We start from the raw sequence: 22,050 nt of genomic DNA, 5'->3' as shown, positions 1-22,050 counted from the left end.
GCGTGCCTGTGGGGGGCTCTGCCTCTGTAGCGAGGATGAAAGGCTAAAGAAAAATAAAACCACGAACAAGAGCAGCCGTGACTGGAGGTCTGATTTCCTTGCTCTGCGTCGGTGCCGGACTGCTGAGGCACAGCCCTTCCATCTGTCTGCTGGGCTCACCGAAGGCGGCTGACAAGTCGCGTGCTCATTAATGGATTGTGTTTTTACAGCACCTTCGATGCCCAGTGGATATCTCACCCTTGTCCTCCCCCTGGGGGGGCACACAGTACAGGTCAGGGGCAGGGGTGAGATACAGGAAGGGGGGCAGCAGACTGACCTGGTGGGACTGATCCAGGACACTGGGGTCAGCACACCCCTCACGAACAGTGCCCTGGGGTCTTTACTGACCGCGGAGTCAGGGCCTTGGCTGAAGGGAGAGCAGGGAGGACTGTAGGAACCCCGAGTGGGACTGACCCAGGACAGCTGGGGTCAGCACAGCCCTACTCCCTGCTGCTGCTGGGATCCCTACAGACCAGATCCACTACTGGTTCCCCTGGAAACCAACAATTTCTCACAACCAGTCCACCTGCAGCCCAGGTCGAGCTGGGGGAAGCACTTGGACTCCATGCAGAACATGCAGACTCCACACACACCAGCATGCCCCCACCCTCCCCCCCGCGAGTTACAAAACCAGCAAAAGAAACCTTGTGGACGAACGTCACTTCTTCTTCCAAAAAAGTAATTATTGCAGTGACAGGTTACTTAAAACTAACTTCCCCTTCGCGACACTGAGACGTTTCGTCACAGCCGCGTCCTGGGGCGTCCCGTCTGTCCCTGCTGGAGAATTCCTGTTCATTTTCATCTGCTAGCGACCTCGGCGTTACGGTGTGATACACGAGAACGCTGTAAAACCGGACCAGTTGCATCGCTGCTCGCCTGGATGGATTAAGATAACAGGCAAATTGAAATCATCCGAGCGTCACACGCAGGCAGTGTAACTGGCAGGGGGAAGCGGAGACGTTTTGCAACACGTTGCCAAACGCAGAGAAATAGAAATCCCAGGATTGCGTCTCTCCCCCCCCACACCCCGAGAAAATAGAAAAAACCCCAGAGGAGAACCGCTCTGAGCCGGCCGAGGGCGCTGGGTCCGAAAGGGCCGCCGCGTCCAGCGGATCTCACCCAACCGCGCGCCAGACGCGAGAAAGCCCAGCGTCAGCCGGCCCCGCGCGCTGGTCTGCAAGCGGCGAGGGGCGTGCCCGGTCACGTGCCGGGGGGTCACATGACCGCGCGGAAGCGGCCATCCGTGCTGTCGCTGCTGCGCTGGAGCCAGAGGGCGGACTGTCTTCATGGGACCGTGAATATACGCGTGAAGATTAAGCCAGAAAGGGACCCAGAGAGCCACAGTTCCTGTTTTTTTATTTATTTATGACAGAGAAGTCGTTTTTTTCCTTCAAGTCGTCTTTATTTTAACACAGTAATTGATGTATTTTAAGAAACGGGGATGGCTTCTGCGGGTTGTAAAAACTGCAACCCCCGCCGCGGCTCAGGTTAGTGCCCTGATGGGTTCCAGCTCTAATTGTGCTCTAATTCGCACCCCGTTGCTATGGTTTCCCCCGGCGGCACCTCGCGCTGTCTCGCACGGATTGCTGTGTCAGGAGTTTCTGTGCGCACGAGTTCGCCGCCTGCCGCCGGCGTCTCCGGACCGTCCGGATCGCAGAACTTCGGCTCGTGCGAGCTGGGTCTGGCTTCATGCAGCGCGAGATCGCCTTACTCGACTCGCCTTACTTCTCCCGCGAGAGCGTGTCGCTATTGTTATGCAAGGTTTCTGTAAAAAAAAAAAAGATCCGTTTACTGTCCTTTTACCCTGATCTCACTGGGCTTTACTGCACTGGACTGTGCTTTTACCCTGATCTCTGCAGGGTTTACTGCACTGGACTGTGCTTTTACCCTGATCTCACTGGGCTTTATTGCTCTTTACTGTCCTTTTACCCTGATCTCACTGGACTTTCATGCACTGGACTGTGCTTTTACCCTGATCTCCATGGGCTTTTTTTGCTCTTTACTGTCCTTTCACCCTGATCTCACTGGGCTTTACTGCACTGGACTGTGCTTTTACCCTGATCTCTGTGGGCTTTACTGTACCGGACTGTCCTTTTACCCTGATCTCACTGGGCTTTACTACACTAGACTGTGCTTTTACCCTGATCTCTGTGGGCTTTACTGTACCGGACTGTCCTTTTACCCTGATCTCACTGGGCTTTACTACACTAGACTGTGCTTTTACCCTGATCTCTGTGGGCTGTACTGTGCTTCTATCTGACCTCACTGCTCCTCAGTGTGGCCTGGGTGTCTTGACTCTAACTGTGATCCCTGCTGTATCGGCTTTAAGCCGCCAACTGGCCGCTGCTGCTGACACACGAGGTTCGTGACGCGGCGCGTCGGAGCTGAGCGCTCTCCAGCTGACGGATGAGCTGCAGCTCTGCTCTCCAGGAGCTGAGTGTGCTCCGCGGTTGATGATGACTCCAGGTCAGCCTTGGTTTCAAATCCTTTCCCAGGGCCGCGGGTGAAACCGCTGAGGCTGCTGGGTGTGGGGCGACAGGCAGGAGCGCGCAGACGCTGTTATTACTCCGGCTCGGTCTGGCCTGGGAACGGTGAGCGAGCGTCTGCCTCAGCGCGCCCCCTCTGTGAGTCAGCCTGCGGTCTTCCTCCCGAGGAAGGGCAGGTCCGGGGGGGTCAGCCTGAGGAGAGGTGCGCTGGCGTGATGATGGACCGTGTGAGCTGGGCCCCGAAACTCATGGCAGCTCTCGGCGAAACAGAAACACAAAGTCAGCAGGGAGCAGGAACAGAGCTGGCACACACCTGGCGCGTGCCCAGATACACCCACGCACACTCGCGCACACACCTGATGTGCTGTCAGTGAGAGCTGTGTCCCTCCTGCAGTGCTGTCAGTGAGAGCTGTGCCCCTCCTGCAGGGGGCGCTCACTCTGCTGTGGGCCTGCAGTGCTGTCAGTGAGAGCTGTGTCCCTCCTGCAGGGGGCGCTCACTCTGCTGTGAGCCTGCAGTGCTGTCAGTGAGAGCTGTGCCCCTCCTGCAGGGGGCGCTCACTCTGCTGTGAGCCTGCAGTGCTGTCAGTGAGAGCTGTGCCCCTCCTGCAGGGGGCGCTCACTCTGCTGTGAGCCTGCAGTGCTGTCAGTGAGAGCTGTGTCCCTGGCCTGGTGTTTTGAGCTCGTGTCTGACTTCGGCACCTGGAATTCTGGGAACTGTACTGTCCCTCAGTAAGGCCTGGATTGGGCTGGTCCAGCTGGCAGGTGCAGATTGTGGTTTTCTAATGCTGTCATGGTTGTTAGTGGAATGTGGCGCTGCAGATATGAGCTGCTGTCTGCAGCCGGAATGTCTGGATTCTTTATTCCTGTGCTCATGGAAACCTGAGAGATAGGATATCTGTTGGGAAGACTCCAGTTTTCTTATCACACCAGGATTGACTGCACTGATCAGATACAACTGTCTTTCAGTAAAGGGATTTAGACAGGAAGTTTAATATGTAATGACATAGTTCTGTTTAATACAGGGGGGTTAATACACACACACTGACTGACTGGACACTACAGTACATTAACACTGCACTGAGAGAGAGGGGTTCATACAGACACACTGACTGGACACTACAGTACATTAACACTGCACTGAGAGAGAGGGGTTCATACAGACACACTGACTGACTGGACACTACAGTACATTAACACTGCACTGAGAGAGAGGGGTTCATACAGACACACTGACTGACTGGACACTACAGTACATTAACACTGCACTGAGAGAGAGGGGTTCATACAGACACACTGACTGACTGGACACTACAGTACATTAACACTGCACTGAGAGAGAGGGGTTCATACAGACACACTGACTGGACACTCCAGTACATTAACACTGCACTGAGAGAGAGGGGTTCATACAGACACACTGACTGACTGGACACTCCAGTACATTAACACTGCACTGAGAGAGAGGGGTTCATACAGACACACTGACTGGACACTACAGTACATTAACACTGTGCTGAGAGAGAGGGGTTCATACAGACACACTGACTGACTGGACACTTCAGTACATTAACACTGCACTGAGAGAGAGGGGTTCATACAGACACACTGACTGACTGGACACTACAGTACATTAACACTGCACTGAGAGAGAGGGGTTCATACAGACACACTGACTGGACACTACAGTACATTAACACTGTGCTGAGAGAGAGGGGTTCATATAGACACACTGACTGACTGGACACTCCAGTACATTAACACTGCACTGAGAGAGAGGGGTTCATACAGACACACTGACTGACTGGACACTACAGTACATTAACACTGCACTGAGAGAGAGGGGTTCATACAGACACACTGACTGACTGGACACTACAGTACATTAACACTGCACTGAGAGAGAGGGGTTCATACAGACACACTGACTGGACACTACAGTACATTAACACTGTGCTGAGAGAGAGGGGTTCATACAGACACACTGACTGACTGGACACTCCAGTACATTAACACTGCACTGAGAGAGAGGGGTTCATACAGACACACTGACTGACTGGACACTACAGTACATTAACACTGCACTGAGAGAGAGGGGTTCATACAGACACACTGACTGGACACTACAGTACATTAACACTGTGCTGAGAGAGAGGGGTTCATACAGACACACTGACTGGACACTACAGTACATTAACACTGCACTGAGAGAGAGGGGTTCATACAGACACACTGACTGACTGGAAACTACAGTACATTAACACTGTGCTAAGAGAGAGGGGTTCATACAGACACACTGACTGGACACTACAGTACATTAACACTGCACTGAGAGAGAGGGGTTCATACAGACACACTGACTGACTGGACACTACAGTACATTAACACTGCACTGAGAGAGAGGGGTTCATACAGACACACTGACTGACTGGACACTCCAGTACATTAACACTGCACTGAGAGAGAGGGGTTCATACAGACACACTGACTGACTGGACACTACAGTACATTAACACTGCACTGAGAGAGAGGGGTTCATACAGACACACTGACTGACTGGACACTCCAGTACATTAACACTGCACTGAGAGAGAGGGGTTCATACAGACACACTGACTGACTGGACACTACAGTACATTAACACTGCACTGAGAGAGAGGGGTTCATACAGACACACTGACTGGACACTACAGTTGTTGTAAAAGAGGAAGCAGATTTTTGATACGATGGTTGTACTGTGTGGCTCAGGAAATTTGCTTCCCCATTCTGATGTTGGTCATAGCTGTAAAGTAGCACACTGAGATTCATCTCGGTGACCTGAGAGCACAGAAGTCTGGTACTTTCAGTTCCTCTATACAGAGCCTGATCCAGTCCAGGTGTGACAGTGCTGTCAGTCAGACCCCCACCGCACAGCAGCCTGATCCAGTCCGGGTGTGACAGTGCTGTCAGTCAGACCCCCACCACACAGCAGCCTGATCCAGTCCGGGTGTGACAGTGCTGTCAGTCAGGCCCCCACCGCACAGCAGCCTGATCCAGTCCAGTGTGACAGTGCTGTCGGTCAGACCCCCACCACACAGCAGCCTGATCCAGTCCGGTGTGACAGTGCTGTCGGTCAGACCCCCACCACACAGCAGCCTGATCCAGTCCGGGTGTGACAGTGCTGTCAGTCAGACCCCCACCGCACAGCAGCCTGATCCAGTCCAGTGTGACAGTGCTGTCGGTCAGACCCCCACCACACAGCAGCCTGATCCAGTCCGGTGTGACAGTGCTGTCGGTCAGACCCCCACCACACAGCAGCCTGATCCAGTCCGGTGTGACAGTGCTGTCGGTCAGACCCCCACCACACAGCAGCCTGATCCAGTCCGGTGTGACAGTGCTGTCGGTCAGACCCCCACCACACAGCAGCCTGATCCAGTCCAGTGTGACAGTGCTGTCAGTCAGACCCCCACCACACAGCAGCCTGATCCAGTCCGGGTGTGACAGTGCTGTCAGTCTGACTGCCAGTGCTCAGCCACTTGGTCCACTCCAGGTTTTATGAACAGCAGTGTGTGTTTTATTCCGAGTGCGTCGTAAAGTTAGTTTCGTGTTTTTCGGGAAAGATTTCCACCACAGCCCACAGCCGGAGAAACTGGCATCCCTGTAAAACGCCCTCGGCGTGGTGCCATGTCAGCGGCGGACAGCTTCCACCTGAGAGTGCGGGAAAGGGGTTCGGGCTGGTCTCGCGAATGAGCCAGCGGATCAGGGCCGGAGCCCGATCAGATTCCTGGATATGGGAGCAGGGGACTGGTCTGGTGGGATTGGTGGGGGGGATGTCTGATATCTCAGTATGGGCAGTAGTCGGAGACCCTGCCTGCACCCCGATTCACGCGGGTCAGCCCGTCTGAGCAGCACAGGGTTCCCGTCCCGAAGAGGGCAGTTCCCGGGGCACCAGCAGGGTGGGGGGGGGCTCAGTCTTTGTAGAGCCCCCGTGTGGAGGGGGACCCCAGACAAACACACAATCCTCCAGGGCGTGCTGACGGGCCCAGGGAGCCCAGAGAGACGTAGGGAACAGGCAGAGCTTCTTTTGACACAGAGTGGTGGGAGTGGGGAGCAAGCCGCCCAGCCGATACCCTGGCTTCTCTCCAGGAGCAGCTGCTTGAGATCCTCCCAAGCGTTGAGGATCTGGCGGGGCCTGTTGGCCTACTCTCAGCTGTGAGCCGTCTAGTGACCTTGGCTGTTCGATACAGGGGCGGCCGGCGTGCCTCTGTGCTGCCTTTCTGGCTGTATCCTCCGGTGCTCACAGGCAGGCATTTCATTTCCTCTTCCCGGTCTGCTGAGCTCCATCTTTCCCAGATCTTTACCTCTGTGTGACTGCCGTGTATGTCCGGCTGACCTTTGACCTTTGACCTTTGGGCGGGTGTTTTGTATCTGCTGCTGTTGCTCTGTCCTGATCAGCCCGGGGCTGCACTCCTGTCGCTGTGCCGTTGTACAGAACTGGTCAGGAGGCCTGCATTGATCTCCCTCTGTCTTCCTTTCTTCCCCCTCCGCTCGTCAGAGAGGGACAGGCTGTTGACCGCTGTGACCCGGTATGGCTCTCAGGGCCACAGTGACGACTCGGGGGACTCTCGGGCGACCCCAGGAAGTGGTTCTCTGGGGCCCAAGCAGGAGGAGGAGGCTCTTCGCCGGAAGCTGAAGTATTTCTTCATGAGCCCCTGTGATAAGTACCACGCCAAGGGCCGCAAGCCCTACAAACTAATTCTGCAGCTGCTGAAGATCATCATTGTGACTGTGCAGGTACTGTAGCTACCAAATCCCTTCCGTTAACAGTGCATACGCCTTACAACACGTTACATACTGCGTACGATCCATGATGGAATACCTTCCATTGACGTTACACACATCTTACAGCCTATTAAATACACCTTACAACACGCTACAGTTCATTTCAGCACATTGCATACACCTTACAGCACATGACAGTGCCTTTCAGCACATTACAGACAGTACTGTGTACGATCCATGGTAGAATACCTTCCATTAACGTTACGGCATCTTATGGCACATTACATACACCTTATAAAACATAACAATTCATTTCAACACATTGCATATGCCTTACACCACATTAGTCTGCACTTTCCATGATCAAAACTAAGCGCAGGAAAAAACCTGATGTTGAAATTGACTTGTGTTGCGCTCTGTCTTCCACAGAGCTGAGAGTTTCAAAACATGTGGCAAATACAAGCACGATAACGGTTGAGGCAACGTCTTCAATCATCTCGAGTTTCAGTGTTTCAGTGTTGTTAAAAGTGAAAATGGTTTTCCCTTCATGTCAGATCAAGTTCACAAATAGCAGTTGAAATAAAAACTCTTTCGTGAGAATGATTGGCCCCTCCACTGGGGGGGCTGTGGCTTGGTGTTGACTGGAAGGGGTGGAGGACAGTCCTGCAGGGTGCTGTGTGGAGCAGCTTGTTCTGTTAAACTGCACTGAGATCCTCAGCCTCTGAATAACCCCACCTCTCCTTTCTCTCTCTCCTCCTCTCTCTCTGGTTTCCTCCACTCTTCTCCTCTCCCTCTGTTCCTCTCTCCTCCTCTCCCCCCGTTTCCCTCACTCTCCTCCTCCTCTCCCTGTTCCCCTCACCCTCCTCCTCTCCCCTCCTCTTCCTCTGTTCGCTTCACTTCTCCTCCCGTCCCTCTCCTCTGTCTCTCCTCTCTCCCCCTCTGTTCTCCTCTCCCTCAGCTGGTGTTCTTTGGCCTCAGTAATCAGATGGTGGTTACGTTTAAGGATGAGAACACCATGTCCTTCAAGCACCTGTTCCTGAAGGACTACGCTGACGGCTCAGAAGACACGCTGGCGGTGTACACGCAGACTGATGTGTACGAGCACATCCACCACGCCATCGAGCAGGTACCCCTGGCGAAACCACGTGGCTGAAAGACTTACTCCTTCTCGCTGAAGTAGTCTTCCTGCAGGAAGCTTTACTGGAGTCTGTTTCTTATAGTCTGCAGTGGTTCTTAGTCTCTCCTCTCTCCTGCAGTACCTAGCCCTGCCAGAGACCACAGTGGGGCGCTATGCCTATGTGTTTGGGGAGCACGTGAACGAGAGCGCCCTCTATCTGTGTCAGCAGTACTACAAGAGGGGCAGGATTGACCCAGCGAATGACACCTTCAACATCGACCCCAGGGTAGTCACAGGTGTGTAGCGACCACTGGCCCACCTTTCCCTCCCCTCCCTTTCTCACCAATCCCTGCCCCCAGCCCCACCCCCTGAACCCGACCCCTGACTCCACCCCCTGAACCCGCACCTGACCCAACCCCTTGTCCCCACACCCCTGACCCCGCCCCCTGTTCCCCACCCTCTGACCCAACCCCTTGTCCCCACACCCTTGGCCCCGCCCCCCTGTTCCACACCCCCTGACCCAACCCCTTGTCCCCACACCCCTGACCCGCCCCCTGACCCCACCCCTTGTCCCACACACCCTGACCCCGCCCCCTGTTCCCCACCCTCTGACCCAACCCCTTGTCCCCACACCCCTGACCCCGCCCCCTGTTCCCCACCCTCTGACCCAACCCCTTGTCCCCACACCCTTGGCCCCGCCCCCCTGTTCCACACCCCCTGACCCCACCCCTTGTCCCCACACCCCTGACCCGCCCCCTGACCCCACCCCTTGTCCCACACACCCTGACCCCGCCCCCTGTTCCCCACCCTCTGACCCAACCCCTTGTCCCCACACCCCTGACCCCACCCCTTGTCCCCACACCCTTGGCCCTGCCCCCCTGTTCCACACCCCCTTACCCCACCCCTTGTCCCCACACCCCTGACCCGCCCCCTGTTTCTCATCCCCTGACCCAACCCCTTGCCCCCAACCCGTTTCCCACCCTCTGACCCAACCCCTTGTCCCCACACCCCTGACCCTGTCCCCTGACCCCACCCCTTGTCCCCACACCCTTGGCCCCGCCCCCCTGTTCCACACCCCCTGACCCAACCCCTTGTCCCCACACCCCTGATCCCGCCCCCTGACCCCACCCCTTGTCCCACACACCCTGACCCTGCCCCCTGTTCTCCACCCCCTTACCCCACCCCTTGTCCCACACACCCCTGACCCCACCCCTTGTTCCACACCCCTTACCCCTTGACCCCTGACCCTGCCCCCCGCCATGCTGAGGGGAAACTGCAGCCCTGATCGCGTGGGTCTCCATCTCTCTTTCCTGGCAGAGTGTGTCGGAGTGAACCCCCTGGCCACGCCCCACCTGCTGACGGACAGCTACAAGAACTTCACTCTCAAGTTTCACAAGTGAGGCTTGTGGACACGAGGACACATGTCGTGTGTTTTCTTGACATTGTTATTTCCTGTAATCAAAGAAGGACGTAAAAAAGGGTTTCAGAGGAGAGGAGGCCGTCCACCCAGTTAGTGGGCAATTGATCCGAGGGTCTCACCCAGCTGTTTCTTGAAGGAAACCAGGGTACCGGCTTCAACAACATGGCTGGGTAGATGGTTCCAGACTCCCACCTCCCTTTGTGTAAAGAAGTGTCCCCTGCTTCCACATAGTTCCCGCTGGTGTCCTCTCATTCATGTATGGACTGAGGCGGTCCTCTGGGCTGGTTGTGTTGAGGATTTTGAATACTTGGGTCATGTCCCTTCATCGTCTTCTCCGTCAGGTCTAAAGAGCCTCAGTTCTCCTAACCTGTTATTGCAGGACACCCTGGGAGTCACCCTGCTCTTCTCCAGACTGGTGCCAGAGCAGCAGTGATTTTTCTGTAGCATGAGGACCAATAGTATACACAGCATTCTGAACAAGCCCTTCCTTGCCTTAGTCTGTTGTCAGTTTTAATATAACGTCCTTTGGTTTGATTTAAACTCTGTATCCCTGCATTGTCTTTTTTATTGTTTCCACATTTGCTTAACCATCCCCCTCTCTCTCTGTTCGACCCCTCTCTCCCTCTGCACCCCTCTCTCTGTTCGACCCCTCTCTCCCTCTGCACCCCTCTCTCTGTTCGACCCCTCTCTCTCCCTCTGCACCCCTCTCTCTGTTCGACCCCTCTCTCTCCCTCTGCACCCCTCTCTCTGTTCGACCCCTCTCTCTCCCTCTGCACCCCTCTCTCTGTTCGACCCCTCTCTCTCCCTCTGCACCCCTCTCTCTGTTCGACCCCTCTCTCTCCCTCTGCACCCCTCTCTCTGTTCGACCCCTCTCTCTCCCTCTGCACCCCTCTCTCTGTTCGACCCCTCTGTCCCTCTGCACCCCTCTCTCTCCCTCTGCACCCCTCTCTCTGTTCGACCCCTCTCTCTCCCTCTGCACCCCTCTCTCTGTTTGACCCCTCTCTCTCCCTCTGCACCCCTCTCTCTGTTCGACCCCTCTCTCTCCCTCTGCACCCCTCTCTCTGTTCGACCCCTCTCTCTCCCTCTGCACCCCTCTCTCTGCTTGACCCCTCTCCCTCTGCACCCCTCTCTCTCCTCTCCCTGTGCACCCCTCTCCTCCTTCTGCACCCCTCTCTCTCTGGGTCTCAGGCTCATCAATGTCACAGTCCAGTTCCGCCTGAAGGCCATCAATATCCAGACCATAATAAACAACGAGATCCCAGACTGCTACACCTTCACTATCACAGTGAGTGGACCGCAGCGCAGGCCCTGTGTGACAGTGCTGTTACCCGCAGGGGAGTGCGCTCGGCGCTCAGCACATCTGTCATCTGTGTAGTGCAGTAGAGTGTTTAGTGTCGAGATCTGTACTGTAGTGTCTGTACTGTATGGCAGTGTAGTAGTAGTGTAGTGCAGTAGTGTGTTTAGTGTCGAGATCTGTACTGTAGTGAGTCTAGTGTATGGCAGTGTAGTAGTAGTGTAATGCAGTAGTGTGTAGTGTCGAGATCTGTACTGTAGTGTATGGTAGTGTAATGTAGTAGTGTGTAGTGTCAAGATCTGAACTGTAGTGTGTAGTGTCGAGATCTGTACTGTAGTGTATGGTAGTGTAATGCAGTAGTGTGTAGTGTCAAGATCTGTACTGTAGTGTAAGGTAGTGTAGTGCAGTAGTGTGTTTAGTGGCAAGATCTGTACTGTAGTGTGTCTGTAGTGTAATGTAGTAGTGTGTAGTGTCAAGATCTGGACTGTAGTGTGTCTGTAGTGTAATGTAGTAGTGTGTTTAGTGGCAAGATCTGTACTGTAGTGTGTCTGTAGTGTAATGTAGTAGTGTGTTTAGTGGCAAGATCTGTACTGTAGTGTGTCTGTAGTGTAGTGCAGTTGTGTGTTGGTAGTGTGGAGATCTGTACTGTATTGGGTCTGTAGTGTATGGCAGTGTAGTGCAGTAGTGTGTAGTGTTGAGATCTGTACTGTAGTGTGTCTGTAGTGAAGTGCAGTTGTGTATTGCATGGTACTGCAGTATAGTGTACCGTTGTGCACATTGTGTAAATGCTCATGAGCCTTGTGTCCTTGACAGATCGTCTACGATAACAAGGCCCACAGCGGCAGAGTGAAGATCAGCCTCAACAATGAGGCGACAATCAAGGAGTGCAGAGACCCCAGTGTGTCTGGACATGGTGAGAGGGGCGCAGGGCCTGTCGCAGCCTGGGCACACAGTCAGGGGTCCTGGGGTTCACCCTGTCGCAGCCTAGGGATCTGTACAGAGGCACCACTGGGGTTAAAATGGGGAGAGTAGACAGGAGAGAGAGAGGGGAGAGGGGAGGGGGAGAGAGGGAAGAGACAGGAGAGGAGGGGGAGAGGGAAGAGGAGGGTGACAGAAGAGAAAGGAGTGTGGTGAGAGCAATGGGCCAGACAGAGTGAGAGAGACGAGCACATAAATGCACATGCACACGCAAATACACACACGCAAGCACACGCGCAGATCTGTTGACTCTGCACATCACCCAGACCAGAGGGGCTGCTGACGTCTCCCCGTCCTCCCCGCAGCAGAGAACTACACGCGCCTGGCGTTCGACGTGATCGTGGTGATCGTGTGTGTGCTGTCCCTGCTGCTGTGCGGCCGGTCCATCCTGCGGGGGGTGCTGCTGCAGCAGGTACCCAGACTGGGGGCGCCACAGACGCGGACACTGCTGACCAGCTCATTAGGGCCTCGAGCGGAGCAGTGTTGGGGGGTGTGTTCTCGAGCGGAGCAGTGTTGGGGGTGTGTTCTCGAGCGGAGCAGTGTTGGGGGTGTGTTCTCGGGGAGAGCAGTGTTGGGGGTGTGTTCTCGAGCGGAGCAGTGTTGGGGGTGTGTTCTTGGGGAGAGCAGTGTTGGGGGTGTGTTCTCGAGCGGAGCAGTGTTGGGGGTGTGTTCTCGAGCGGAGCAGTGTTGGGGGTGTGTTCTTGGGGAGAGCAGTGTTGGGGCTGTGTTCTCGAGCGGAGCAGTGTTGGGGGTGTGTTCTCGGGGAGAGCAGTGTTGGGTGTGTGTTCTCGGGGAGAGCAGTGTTGGGGGTGTGTTCTCGGGGAGAGCAGTGTTGGGGGTGTGTTCTCGGGGAGAGCAGTGTTGGGGGTGTGTTCTCGGGGAGAGCAGTGTTGGGGGTGTGTTCTCGAGCGGAGCAGTGTTGGGGGTGTGTTCTCGAGCGGAGCAGTGTTGGGGGTGTGTTCTCGGGGAGTGCAGTGTTGGGGGTGTGTTCTCGAGCGGAGCAGTGTTGGGGGTGTGTTCTCGGGGAGAGCAGTGTTGGGGGTGTGTTCTCGAGCGGAGCAGTGTTGGGGGTGTATTCGCTGACCAGTGTGCTCTGCTCCCTCTCCGCTGCGGTGCCCAGGAGTTTGCGCGGTTCTTCCGCGAGCAGCTGGGGCGCAGGGTGTGCTGGGAGGACAGGCTGGAGTTTGTGAACGGCTGGTACATCCTGCTGGTCATCAGTGACATCCTGATCATCGTGGGCAGCTGCATCAAGATCGGCATCGAGTCTAAGGTCAGCCTCGTTACTGGACCCAGCTCGTTAGGCTTCTCCGCCTGCGAGCTGATTGGCTCTGCTGATGGGTCGGCTCGGTCTCCCTGTCTCAAACAGAACCTGTCCTCCTATGATGTGTGCGGGATCCTGCTGGGAACGTCCACCCTGCTGGTGTGGGTCGGGGTCATCCGGTACCTCAGCTTCTTCCAGAAGTACAACGTGAGTGCGTGAGCGTCGCCGTGTCGGTCCCGGACTGGCCCGTCGGGTTTCCCGTCTCTAGCTGACCCACTCTTTCTCCCCTGTCCTGTATGCCCGGATCAGATCCTGATCATCACCCTCAGGGCCGCCTTCCCCAACGTCATCCGTTTCTGCTGCTGCGCCGCCGTCATCTACCTGGGCTACTGCTTCTGTGGCTGGATCGTGCTGGGGCCCTACCACGTCAAGGTAACGCAACACTGCACAACACTGCACAGCAGCACACAGTCCAGTCTCACTTATGAATTTCAGCACAGTGCTGGGGCCCTACCACGTCAAGGTAACACAACGCTGCACAACACTGCACAGCAGCACACAGTCCAGTCTCACTGACGAATATCGGCACAGTGCTGGGGCCCTACCACGTCAAGGTAACACAACACTGCACAACACTGCACAGCAGCACACAGTCCAGTCTCACTGACGAATATCAGCACAGTGCTGGGGCCCTACCACGTCAAGGTAACACAACACTGCACAACACTGCACAGCAGCACACAGTCCAGTCTCACTGACGAATATCAGCACAGTGCTGGGGCCCTACCACGTCAAGGTAACACAACACTGCACAACACTGCACAGCAGCACACAGTCCAGTCTCACTGACGAATATCAGCACAGTGCTGGGGCCCTACCACGTCAAGGTAACACAACACTGCACAACACTGCACAGCAGCACACAGTCCAGTCTCACTGACGAATATCAGCACAGTGCTTGGGCCCTACCACATCAAGGTAGTACAATGCTGCACAACGCTGCACGCAGTCCAGTCTCACTTATGAATTTCAGCACAGTGCTGGGGCCCTACCACGTCAAGGTAACACAACACTGCATAAGAACACCGCACAACCCTCCACAGCAGCAGTCCCAGTCATGGCTCCTCCTCCCCCTGTGTGCCTGCAGTTCCGCACACTGTCCATGGTGTCGGAGTGCCTGTTCTCCCTCATCAACGGGGACGACATGTTCGTGACCTTCGCCGAGATGCAGGACAGCAGCCTGCTGGTGTGGTGGTTCAGCCAGGTGTACTTGTACACCTTCATCTCCCTCTTCATCTACATGGTGCTCAGCCTCTTCATCGCACTCATCACCGGCGCCTATGAGTGCATCAAGGTACAGTAGGACAGGGAGAGGGGAGGGGGAGAGAGTGGACAAGGAGGCGGAGGGGGAGGGGAGGGAGTGGACGGAGAGAGGGGAGGGAGAGGAGAGGGAGTAGACAGGGAGGGCGGAGGGGGAGAGAGTGGACAAGAAGGGGGAGGGGGAGGGGAGGGGAGGGAGTGGACAAGGAGGCGGAGGGGGAGGGGAGGGAGTGGACGGAGAGAGGGGAGGGAAAGGAGAGGGAGTAGACAGGGAGGGTGGAGGGGGAGAGAGTGGACAAGGAGGGGGAGGGGAGGGAGTGGACGGAGAGAGGGGAGGGAGTGGAGAGGGAGTGGACAGGAAGGGCGGAGGGGAAGGGGAGGGAGTGGACGGAGAGAGGGGGGGAAGAGGAGAGGGAGTGGACAGGGAGGGCGGAGGGGGAGAGAGTGGACAAGGAGGCGGAGGGGGAGGGGAGGGAGTGGACAGAGAGAGGGGAGGGAGTGGACGGAGAGAGGGGAGGGAGAGGGGACGGATGGAGAGGGGGTAGAAGGGGGAGGGAGGGGGCAGTGGGAAGAGGGAGGAGACAGTGCGAGAGGCTATGTAGAGGGAGGAGGAGAGGCAGATGACGTGCGGTTTGGGTAGGTGGGGGGTAAAAGACACCCCTTCTGCTCCCTCACTCTCACTCTCTCGCTCTCTCTCTGTCTCCAGCACCAGACCATGGAGACTGCCCACATCACGGACCTGCAGGCCTTCATCGCCGAGTGCACGGACACGCCCGGATCCGGGAAGTTCCGGGGGCTGGACACCTCGGCCTGCTCCATCTTCTGCTGCTTTGACAGGTGAGCGCACGTGCGTGTGTGCGTGTGCTCATGCATGGTGTCTCTCCAGTAGAAACGGGCCTGTTGACATCAGAACCGGTGGCTGTGTGTTCTCTGGTTCCAGAACCACGACGTACGAGGACGTGCTCCTGGTGAACTGACCGGGGCTGCTGGCTGGGGCTGGAGTGCCCTCTGCTGGTCAGAGCCGGTACTGCACCAGCCCTGCTGGACACTGCAGTGCGCTGACGCTGGAAGAGAAGCGGCCCCTCCCTGCGACACGCCGACCACATGCCAACACACCTGCCTCGACACACTGCCCGCTCACACAGAGCACGCGTGTGGGAGCTCTCCCTGCCCTGCATCTCCTTTTAAACTTAATCCCCTTCCCAGGCCATGCACAGGGACGGTAGAGAAGCAGGATGTCTTTATTCCCCGTGGACGTTATTTTATTTCTTTTTGTTCTATTTTATTTAAGGGAAGCAGACTAGACTCCAGGTTCACAGTGTTCTGATCCGCTCCAGGTTTTCCAGCTGCAGGCCGACTCTCTTTTATGAAATTGCACCTGTGGGCGAGTGACCTGAAACGTCCAGTCAGTCCTGGACCAACCTGCCCAGCAGCTAGCCTGTCGCTTAGAGCTCAGTGAGTGAGCGAATCCCCTTTCCCTCCTCATCCTCTAGAGCGCCTTCACAGCTAACAGACCCTTGGGAGTTCTTCCGGGTCGGAGGTCAGAGCCAGAGTCGACCTCTGACCCTTGAGCACTCCTTCAGTGCTGCTCCACACGTCTACACAGACCTCTTCCTGCTCCTGCAGCTGCTAGTGCCTGGAGTGGAATACACTGCCATGCAGTGGGCGTCTACTCCAGTTCCCTTAATTTTAAAGTATTATTTTTGTTTTTGGTCTTTGTTCTTTGTGTGTATGTCTAGTCCCATGGCCAGTTTGCCTCTTGGGTCCCTCTGATCCCTGTATGGCAGAAGGTAAATTTCTGTAGCAGTAGAGCTTGAATTGTTCATTATGGGGGGGGGGGGTTGTTTTTTAATTTTTTAATCTGTAAACACTGGATGACACCAGATGGTTCGGGCAACAGCAAGCAAGATCCTGAGCTGATCCTCGCTCCTGTGACCAGTGAGAAACCTGAGAGTAGGGGTAGATGCAGGCCATCATGGCACCTCTGGGTCTAAATGATGGACAGACAGTGGAGACCCAGAAGAATTTCTCATTCAGTAACGAAGTCAGCAGTGCAATCTATAAATCCGGAAATAAAGGAGTGACCGCAAGAGTGACCATCATCACCTCTTGTGGGTGAAAGCAGCCAGACGGGATGGGTGGCCATCATCCACCTCCCTCATGCAGACCTGAGTAGTGGCTGAAAGTGTGCAAGGCCTTCTAATCGCTCACAGAGCACCTGTTACACAAGACCTGTCTGATCAGCAGTTGACCTGTCAGGGGAACTACTCGCAGAGTCAGAGGCTGGGAGTAAGCAGATGGGGGGGGGGAGTTTGGGGACTTCTTGTTTTGGGGGGAGGGGTGGCTCGAGACTGCCATCACCCTTCTGTGATCATCAGAATCATGGATTCATGAGAACTGACCGCATCTCCCTTGTTTTGTATTTGTTTTACTTTACAATTGCCATTGTTCTTTGCTATTAACAACCCCACCAAGCTGTGTCTCAGCTTGCAGGGGCACCCCACTACCCCACAATGAGGAGGAGGAAGTGCAGACAAGGCTCCACACACTGATGTGACCCAGGCTGGAACCCGTGGAGCCTGGATAACACCTCAACTGGGATTCGGAGTGAGTAACTCAACATTGACTGATCTGCTTGGGATTCGTGGGGAGTGAGCACCCCCTGCTGATCCAGTCGGGATTCAGAGAGAGTGAGTGCCCTGCTGACTGATCCAGTCGGGATTCAGAGGGAGTGAGCGCCCCCTGCTGACTGATCCAGTTGGGATTTAGAGAGAGTGAGCGCCCCCTGCTGACTGATCCAGTCGGGATTCAGAGGGAGTGAGCGCCCCCTGCTGGCTGATCCTGTTGGGATTCAGAGGGAGTGAGCGCCCCCTGCTGGCTGATCCTGTTGGGATTCAGAGGGAGTGAGCGCCCCCTGCTGGCTGATCCTGTTGGGATTCAGAGGGAGTGAGTGCCCCTTTGACTGTAGCTGAAGTAGCACCTCCACAGGTGTCCGATCCATTTGGGAGCACAGATCTTCTTTTCTTCTGAAACGCACAACAGGCTCCGAGTGCTCGGACCACGGAGAGAGACGGAGCCTTCTCTTTGTCTCAGGAGTGTAGTAGTGTGTGTAAATATATTTATGTGTACAGCGAACACCGAGGTGTACAGAGGTACGGTCTGTGCCTGCGCTGCAATTCTCTGTCGCTTCCTGTCACTGTCAGGATGTCAGCTGTCAACTCAGCCGCTTCTAGGGGGAGGTGTTTCTCCTCCTGTGTTGCTGAATTCTAATGTTTAATTTCGCGTTTTCTGTTTTTATTGTAAGACGTCAGAGTTGTTGTAGGAGGTCGTTGCACACGCGGGAGACCTGCCTCGCGCTGGGGGAGACAGACCTGTGCGCTCCCCCAGCCTTTCATCGAATTAAAAGCACTTTTTAAAGGACCCTCCAGCTCGGCTCTTGGCTTCGTTTCTGGGGATCTCTGTTCCAGTGCAGCTCCTGGAGGGCTGGGACCTGGGCGCTGTGGGGCTCTTCGTGAAGGGGGAGGATTTCTAGGGGTTCCTCGGGGGGGACTCTAGGGGGAGTCTCTGGCTGGGTTGTTCTTTGGGGGGGGGGGGGGGATTTCTAGGGTCTGTTTCTCAAGGGGGGTCTTTACAGGGCTGTCCCTCAAGACCGTTGTCCCTACAGGGGTGTAGCTAATAAAGATGTCCTTGTTTTTCAGCCAGGGTTGTTACCGTATTGTGATCATACACTTTCACTAGAGATGAGAAGAAAAAAAGCATCGGACTCAGTTTTCTGGGAGAATGTTTAATGTATCATAAAACAATATACTTGGGGGGGGGGGAGAACAATTTTCTTGGAAAAATGAAGAAAAAAACTTGGGGATCTTGGGGCGCCCTACTTAAGATGGAGTTTATAGGAGAAGTTCGGGAGCAGGGTTAGATTCTAATCTCACACACTTCCTCTCTTACGTACTGTCTAAACAGTAAGTTTCGCACCCAGGACTTCCTCTTGCAACCCCCCCCGGCTCAGTCCTCGCTGGAGCGAAGGGGGTTTGGGCGTCCTGTCCCCCAGCTAAGTCCCTCCAACTACCCTCCGATTCTACCTCTCCGCCACCTTCATTAGAACCTGACCTCTCTCCCGCACTCCTGCAAACGACCTTAACGGGTTCCTCTTGACATTCATAAGAATGCAAGTATTTATATTCTTCCATATATTTATTAATAATTGTAAGAAATCTTTGTGACACTTTATCTGGGGGGTCAAATTCCTCATCAATAATTTCGCCACTATTAAAATAGGTCTTCTGATTTTTCCACGACCCTCCCTGAACCATGGGGTGACAGTCCTTAAACTGCTCCCAATTGAAATTCCATCTCATCATGATCAAGTTGATGTAATAAGTGCTGGGGTTTCGAATTGCTTCGGAAATCAAGACCGCAAGCATAGCCACAACCTCATGAATATTGACATTACTAAAGCTATCCTGTCTTTTATCGAAATCCCCCCTGACCAGCACGTTCAAGGCTTGACTAAAGTTTCTACCAGAAGCAATTTTAAGACTATCATAAATTAGGTCTTTGTATTTCCAGTGCCAGGTTTTTCCTTCATCTGTTGTACCCCATGGTTCTATATAGAGATTTTCAGGGTTCAGTCGCATTACAAAATCTTTAACCCTAAAATAAATATCTTTTTTGTCCTTTTTGGAAATTAACATTTTTAAAATTAATGTATAACTGGCCTCATTAACAAAGTTTAATGCTTTAATCTTTATTTTGTTTCGAGTTTTATATTCATATACATCTACATCTTCATACTCGGCTATGTCTACTGTTTCTGAAGGAATATTGGCTTCAGATCGGAATACTGAGGTCAGGTCTTTCTGGAATAGTTTTGCTGATTCCAAATGAGTGCTATTCCAATTATAACATAATATAAATTCAACTATTTTATTTGAATTTGGCTCAATAACATTAATATATTTTTCTCCCAAATACAAATGTAGAGATTCACTTGGATTAGGAGTTAAAAAGAAATTATTTTTTTTATAACGGGTAGGTAAAATAAGACAAGGCCATCTGTGTATCTCCCCAGCCTGTCAAGAGAAGAGAAGAGGATTAATATCCCGAAGTGAACTGCCTCTGCCACCAGTGCTGTACAGGGAGACTGCTGGCCACACAGACACACGGCACAGTACTGCTCACTTGTGTTGCAAGAAAATGTTTCTCCAGTTATGGCACTACACACGCAATGAACATACCAAACGTTTCAAAGAGTATATTATCTATACTATCTTCCAATCTTCCAAAACCCAAGTCATTGCCATACAGTATATAGAATTTAGTTATATATCTGGGTGTATGTTTTAGAAGATTTGGTTTCACTTTGTGGGTTACTGCAGCACTGAGGCTCACATACAGAAAGGTCCAGATTTACCTTTAGTTCTGAAATATCTTCTTCTTCTTCCTGATGTTCGCCTTCCTGCTTTGTCACCTGCATCATTACAGAAGGAGGATTGAATTCACAGAAAAGCTGCAGTTCAGTCCTTCTGGCAGCAGAGGGCCACCTCCTAGACTCAAGCCCTCACACCCTGTGCCGGGCTTGGATTGACAATCTGAGCAGAGGCAGATATTTGTTCTTCATCCATTCCTACACCCCCTGACTGATTCCCGCTGGCTGTTGCTGTGTACCCTGCTAGCATGCTTATTGCACAAAATCACTGATGACCAGGTTTGATATGAAACTGCCCCCGTCGTTCGGCAAGGACATGAGAACAGGAGAAAGGCTGTAAGCGAGAGGAGCCGCTAGGCCTGTCTGGCCCATCGGCAGCTCTGTAGTTCACCGATGATGGGATCTCCTCCAGGTGGTCGCTGCCACCTGCAGTCACTGCTGCGTGCGTGAGCTCGGCCGGGCCCAGCGTGGATCACAGGCGCCCCTCCTCCCTGAAGCGCGCGGGCGGATGCAGGGAAGGAGAGCGGAGGGAAGGGTACCTGGGATATACTCGGTGTGCTAGACCCGTCTCTGGTCTCTGCTTCTTCCTCTGGGGAGATGACACAGGCGCGCTCTGGACAGATGAGGTTTTCTTTGACCTGGTCCTCAGGGGCTCCAACAGCACCTGCTGTGGGCCCCTGAGGACCAAGTTTCCCTTTCTTCCGGGGACCCTTCCTTTCTGAAATCACACGGAACAGAAACAGTGCAACAGCCGGGAGCAGAGGGGCCGCTCGTCCTGGGATCAGGCCGCACGCTGGAGAGTGAGACTGGGGACGATGAGAGTGTATAAGGGTATATCTGCCCCGACACTGGAATGCAGCAGGAGAGACTCTTGAACCGATTAATGGATTCAGACAGCGGCTGAGTTTTTCTTTCTTTTCCTGCTGTGAAACTGTGACAGTCCACAGGGTAGTAAGGTCACAATAAGGGCAGCTGCAGAAAATACTCGGAATACACCACAGCTAGCTCTTCAGAGCTAAGCAGGATATCTCCGATCAGGACATTGAGGAATTCAGCAGAGCTCACAGTAGCAACGCTGTTGACGTTCAGGCTGGCATGCTTGCTCAGCAGGAAATTAATCTTTACTTACCTCGTTGAAGCTCTTCTACCTTTTTTGACCTTAAAAAAAAAAACACAAAATCTGTTGAGGGAAACGCCGCAACTCTGTTTTCAACCCATCCCTAGAGACAGCAAGTCAGAGACCGCAGATCTAGGGTGACGTCACACAAAAGAAGGCGCTTTATCTCGGTATATATCTTGCGGTGCTCACACCTGCAGTTAACAGGTTAACGAATGCGGTCTTTCACTGCGCTGTTTGTAGGAAGTCCAGACAGGAACTCACAGAGCAACAAACGGCGTTTCTCTTTACAAGACACAATACCAAATCAGTAGTTGATACGACGACTGTGGTGACTTCTAATCTCTTTTGCAACTGTCTGAAGAATACACCCACTTAATTCATCCATTTTATAAACAATGTGCAAAGACGATACCTGTGACAATAATAGCGCCTCACAATAGTCTTGTGAGGAAAGATGTTTTTTTTTTATTTGTGCCAAGTGTATAGCATGCAATGTAGCAAACAAACGTTCTCCATATACAGATGTGTTGAACATCAGACACTTTTTTTCTGATTCATCGCCAACAAGAGCGGGTTCCAGTTCCCCAGCTTTGAAAACAAGTGTTCACGAAAGAGTGAAATAAGGAAGTATACCGGAGGATGGACAGCACTGAATATGATCATTGCACCCACCCCAGTCAACCCATGTAAAAGTAACCAAACTCATACTCACGGTTTCCTCCTTTTCATCGCTCGTCTTTTCATCGATACAGACGGGGGAGTTCTGGGTTCCTTTTATACTTGTCGCGGGGGTGTGGCAGTTCACAATCCGAAAGTTTGCAAAGATAGT

The 22,050-nt window shown here is 53.8% G+C and overlaps 2 protein-coding genes across 4 annotated transcripts; one reads left to right on the top strand and one right to left on the bottom strand.

Moving 5' to 3' along the window:
- Positions 1-785: 785 nt before the first annotated feature.
- Positions 786-18,100, top strand: mcoln1a (mucolipin TRP cation channel 1a). 3 transcript variants are annotated; one of them, XM_088603286.1, is made up of 15 exons: positions 789-1,526; positions 7,057-7,295; positions 8,242-8,409; positions 8,540-8,696; positions 9,718-9,796; positions 11,009-11,105; positions 11,928-12,027; positions 12,398-12,504; positions 13,213-13,362; positions 13,459-13,560; positions 13,663-13,785; positions 14,501-14,707; positions 15,380-15,510; positions 15,614-15,669; positions 15,702-18,100. In XM_088603286.1, the coding sequence occupies exons 1-14, from the start codon at positions 1,481-1,483 to the stop codon at positions 15,648-15,650; spliced, it is 1,743 nt and encodes a 580-aa protein (XP_088459412.1). In that variant the 5' UTR covers positions 789-1,480; the 3' UTR covers positions 15,651-15,669; positions 15,702-18,100. The 3 variants fall into 3 exon arrangements, with proteins under 3 accessions (XP_088459413.1, XP_088459412.1, XP_088459411.1); XM_088603287.1 differs by having other exon boundaries at positions 786-1,526; positions 12,401-12,504; positions 15,614-18,100; XM_088603285.1 differs by having other exon boundaries at positions 791-1,526; positions 15,614-18,100.
- Positions 18,101-18,441: 341 nt separating this feature from the next.
- LOC148649994 (uncharacterized) lies at positions 18,442-22,050 on the bottom strand. Its single transcript, XM_088603296.1, has 5 exons — positions 21,934-22,050; positions 21,231-21,259; positions 20,641-20,819; positions 20,087-20,143; positions 18,442-19,745 (listed from the first exon to the last, which is right to left on the bottom strand). Exons 1-5 carry the CDS (start codon positions 21,963-21,965, stop codon positions 18,618-18,620), a joined length of 1,425 nt encoding a protein of 474 aa, XP_088459422.1. The 5' UTR covers positions 21,966-22,050; the 3' UTR covers positions 18,442-18,617.

The sequence above is a fragment of the Lepisosteus platostomus genome, chromosome 13, assembly GCF_059453375.1.
Source record: "Lepisosteus platostomus isolate fLepPlt1 chromosome 13, fLepPlt1.hap1, whole genome shotgun sequence".
Taxonomy (NCBI): domain Eukaryota; kingdom Metazoa; phylum Chordata; class Actinopteri; order Semionotiformes; family Lepisosteidae; genus Lepisosteus; species Lepisosteus platostomus.
This window is presented reverse-complemented; position numbering and strand designations above follow the sequence as displayed.

What these genes read in the sequence shown, in the direction of transcription:
- mcoln1a (XM_088603286.1), top strand. Translation starts at nt 1,481, where the DNA reads ATGGCTTCTGCGGGTTGTAAAAACTGCAACCCCCGCCGCGGCTCAG. An exon ending in CAACCCCCGCCGCGGCTCAG is followed by an intron (nt 1,527 to 7,056) that starts GTTAGTGCCCTG and finishes TCCGCTCGTCAG; the next exon opens with AGAGGGACAGGCTGTTGACC. An exon ending in GCGCCTATGAGTGCATCAAG is followed by an intron (nt 14,708 to 15,379) that starts GTACAGTAGGAC and finishes CTCTGTCTCCAG; the next exon opens with CACCAGACCATGGAGACTGC.
- LOC148649994 (XM_088603296.1), bottom strand. Translation starts at nt 21,965, where the DNA reads ATGAAAAGACGAGCGATGAAAAGGAGGAAACC. An exon ending in GCGATGAAAAGGAGGAAACC is followed by an intron (nt 21,260 to 21,933) that starts GTGAGTATGAGT and finishes TTTTTTTTTAAG; the next exon opens with GTCAAAAAAGGTAGAAGAGC. An exon ending in AAGATATTTCAGAACTAAAG is followed by an intron (nt 19,746 to 20,086) that starts GTAAATCTGGAC and finishes TTCTCTTGACAG; the next exon opens with GCTGGGGAGATACACAGATG.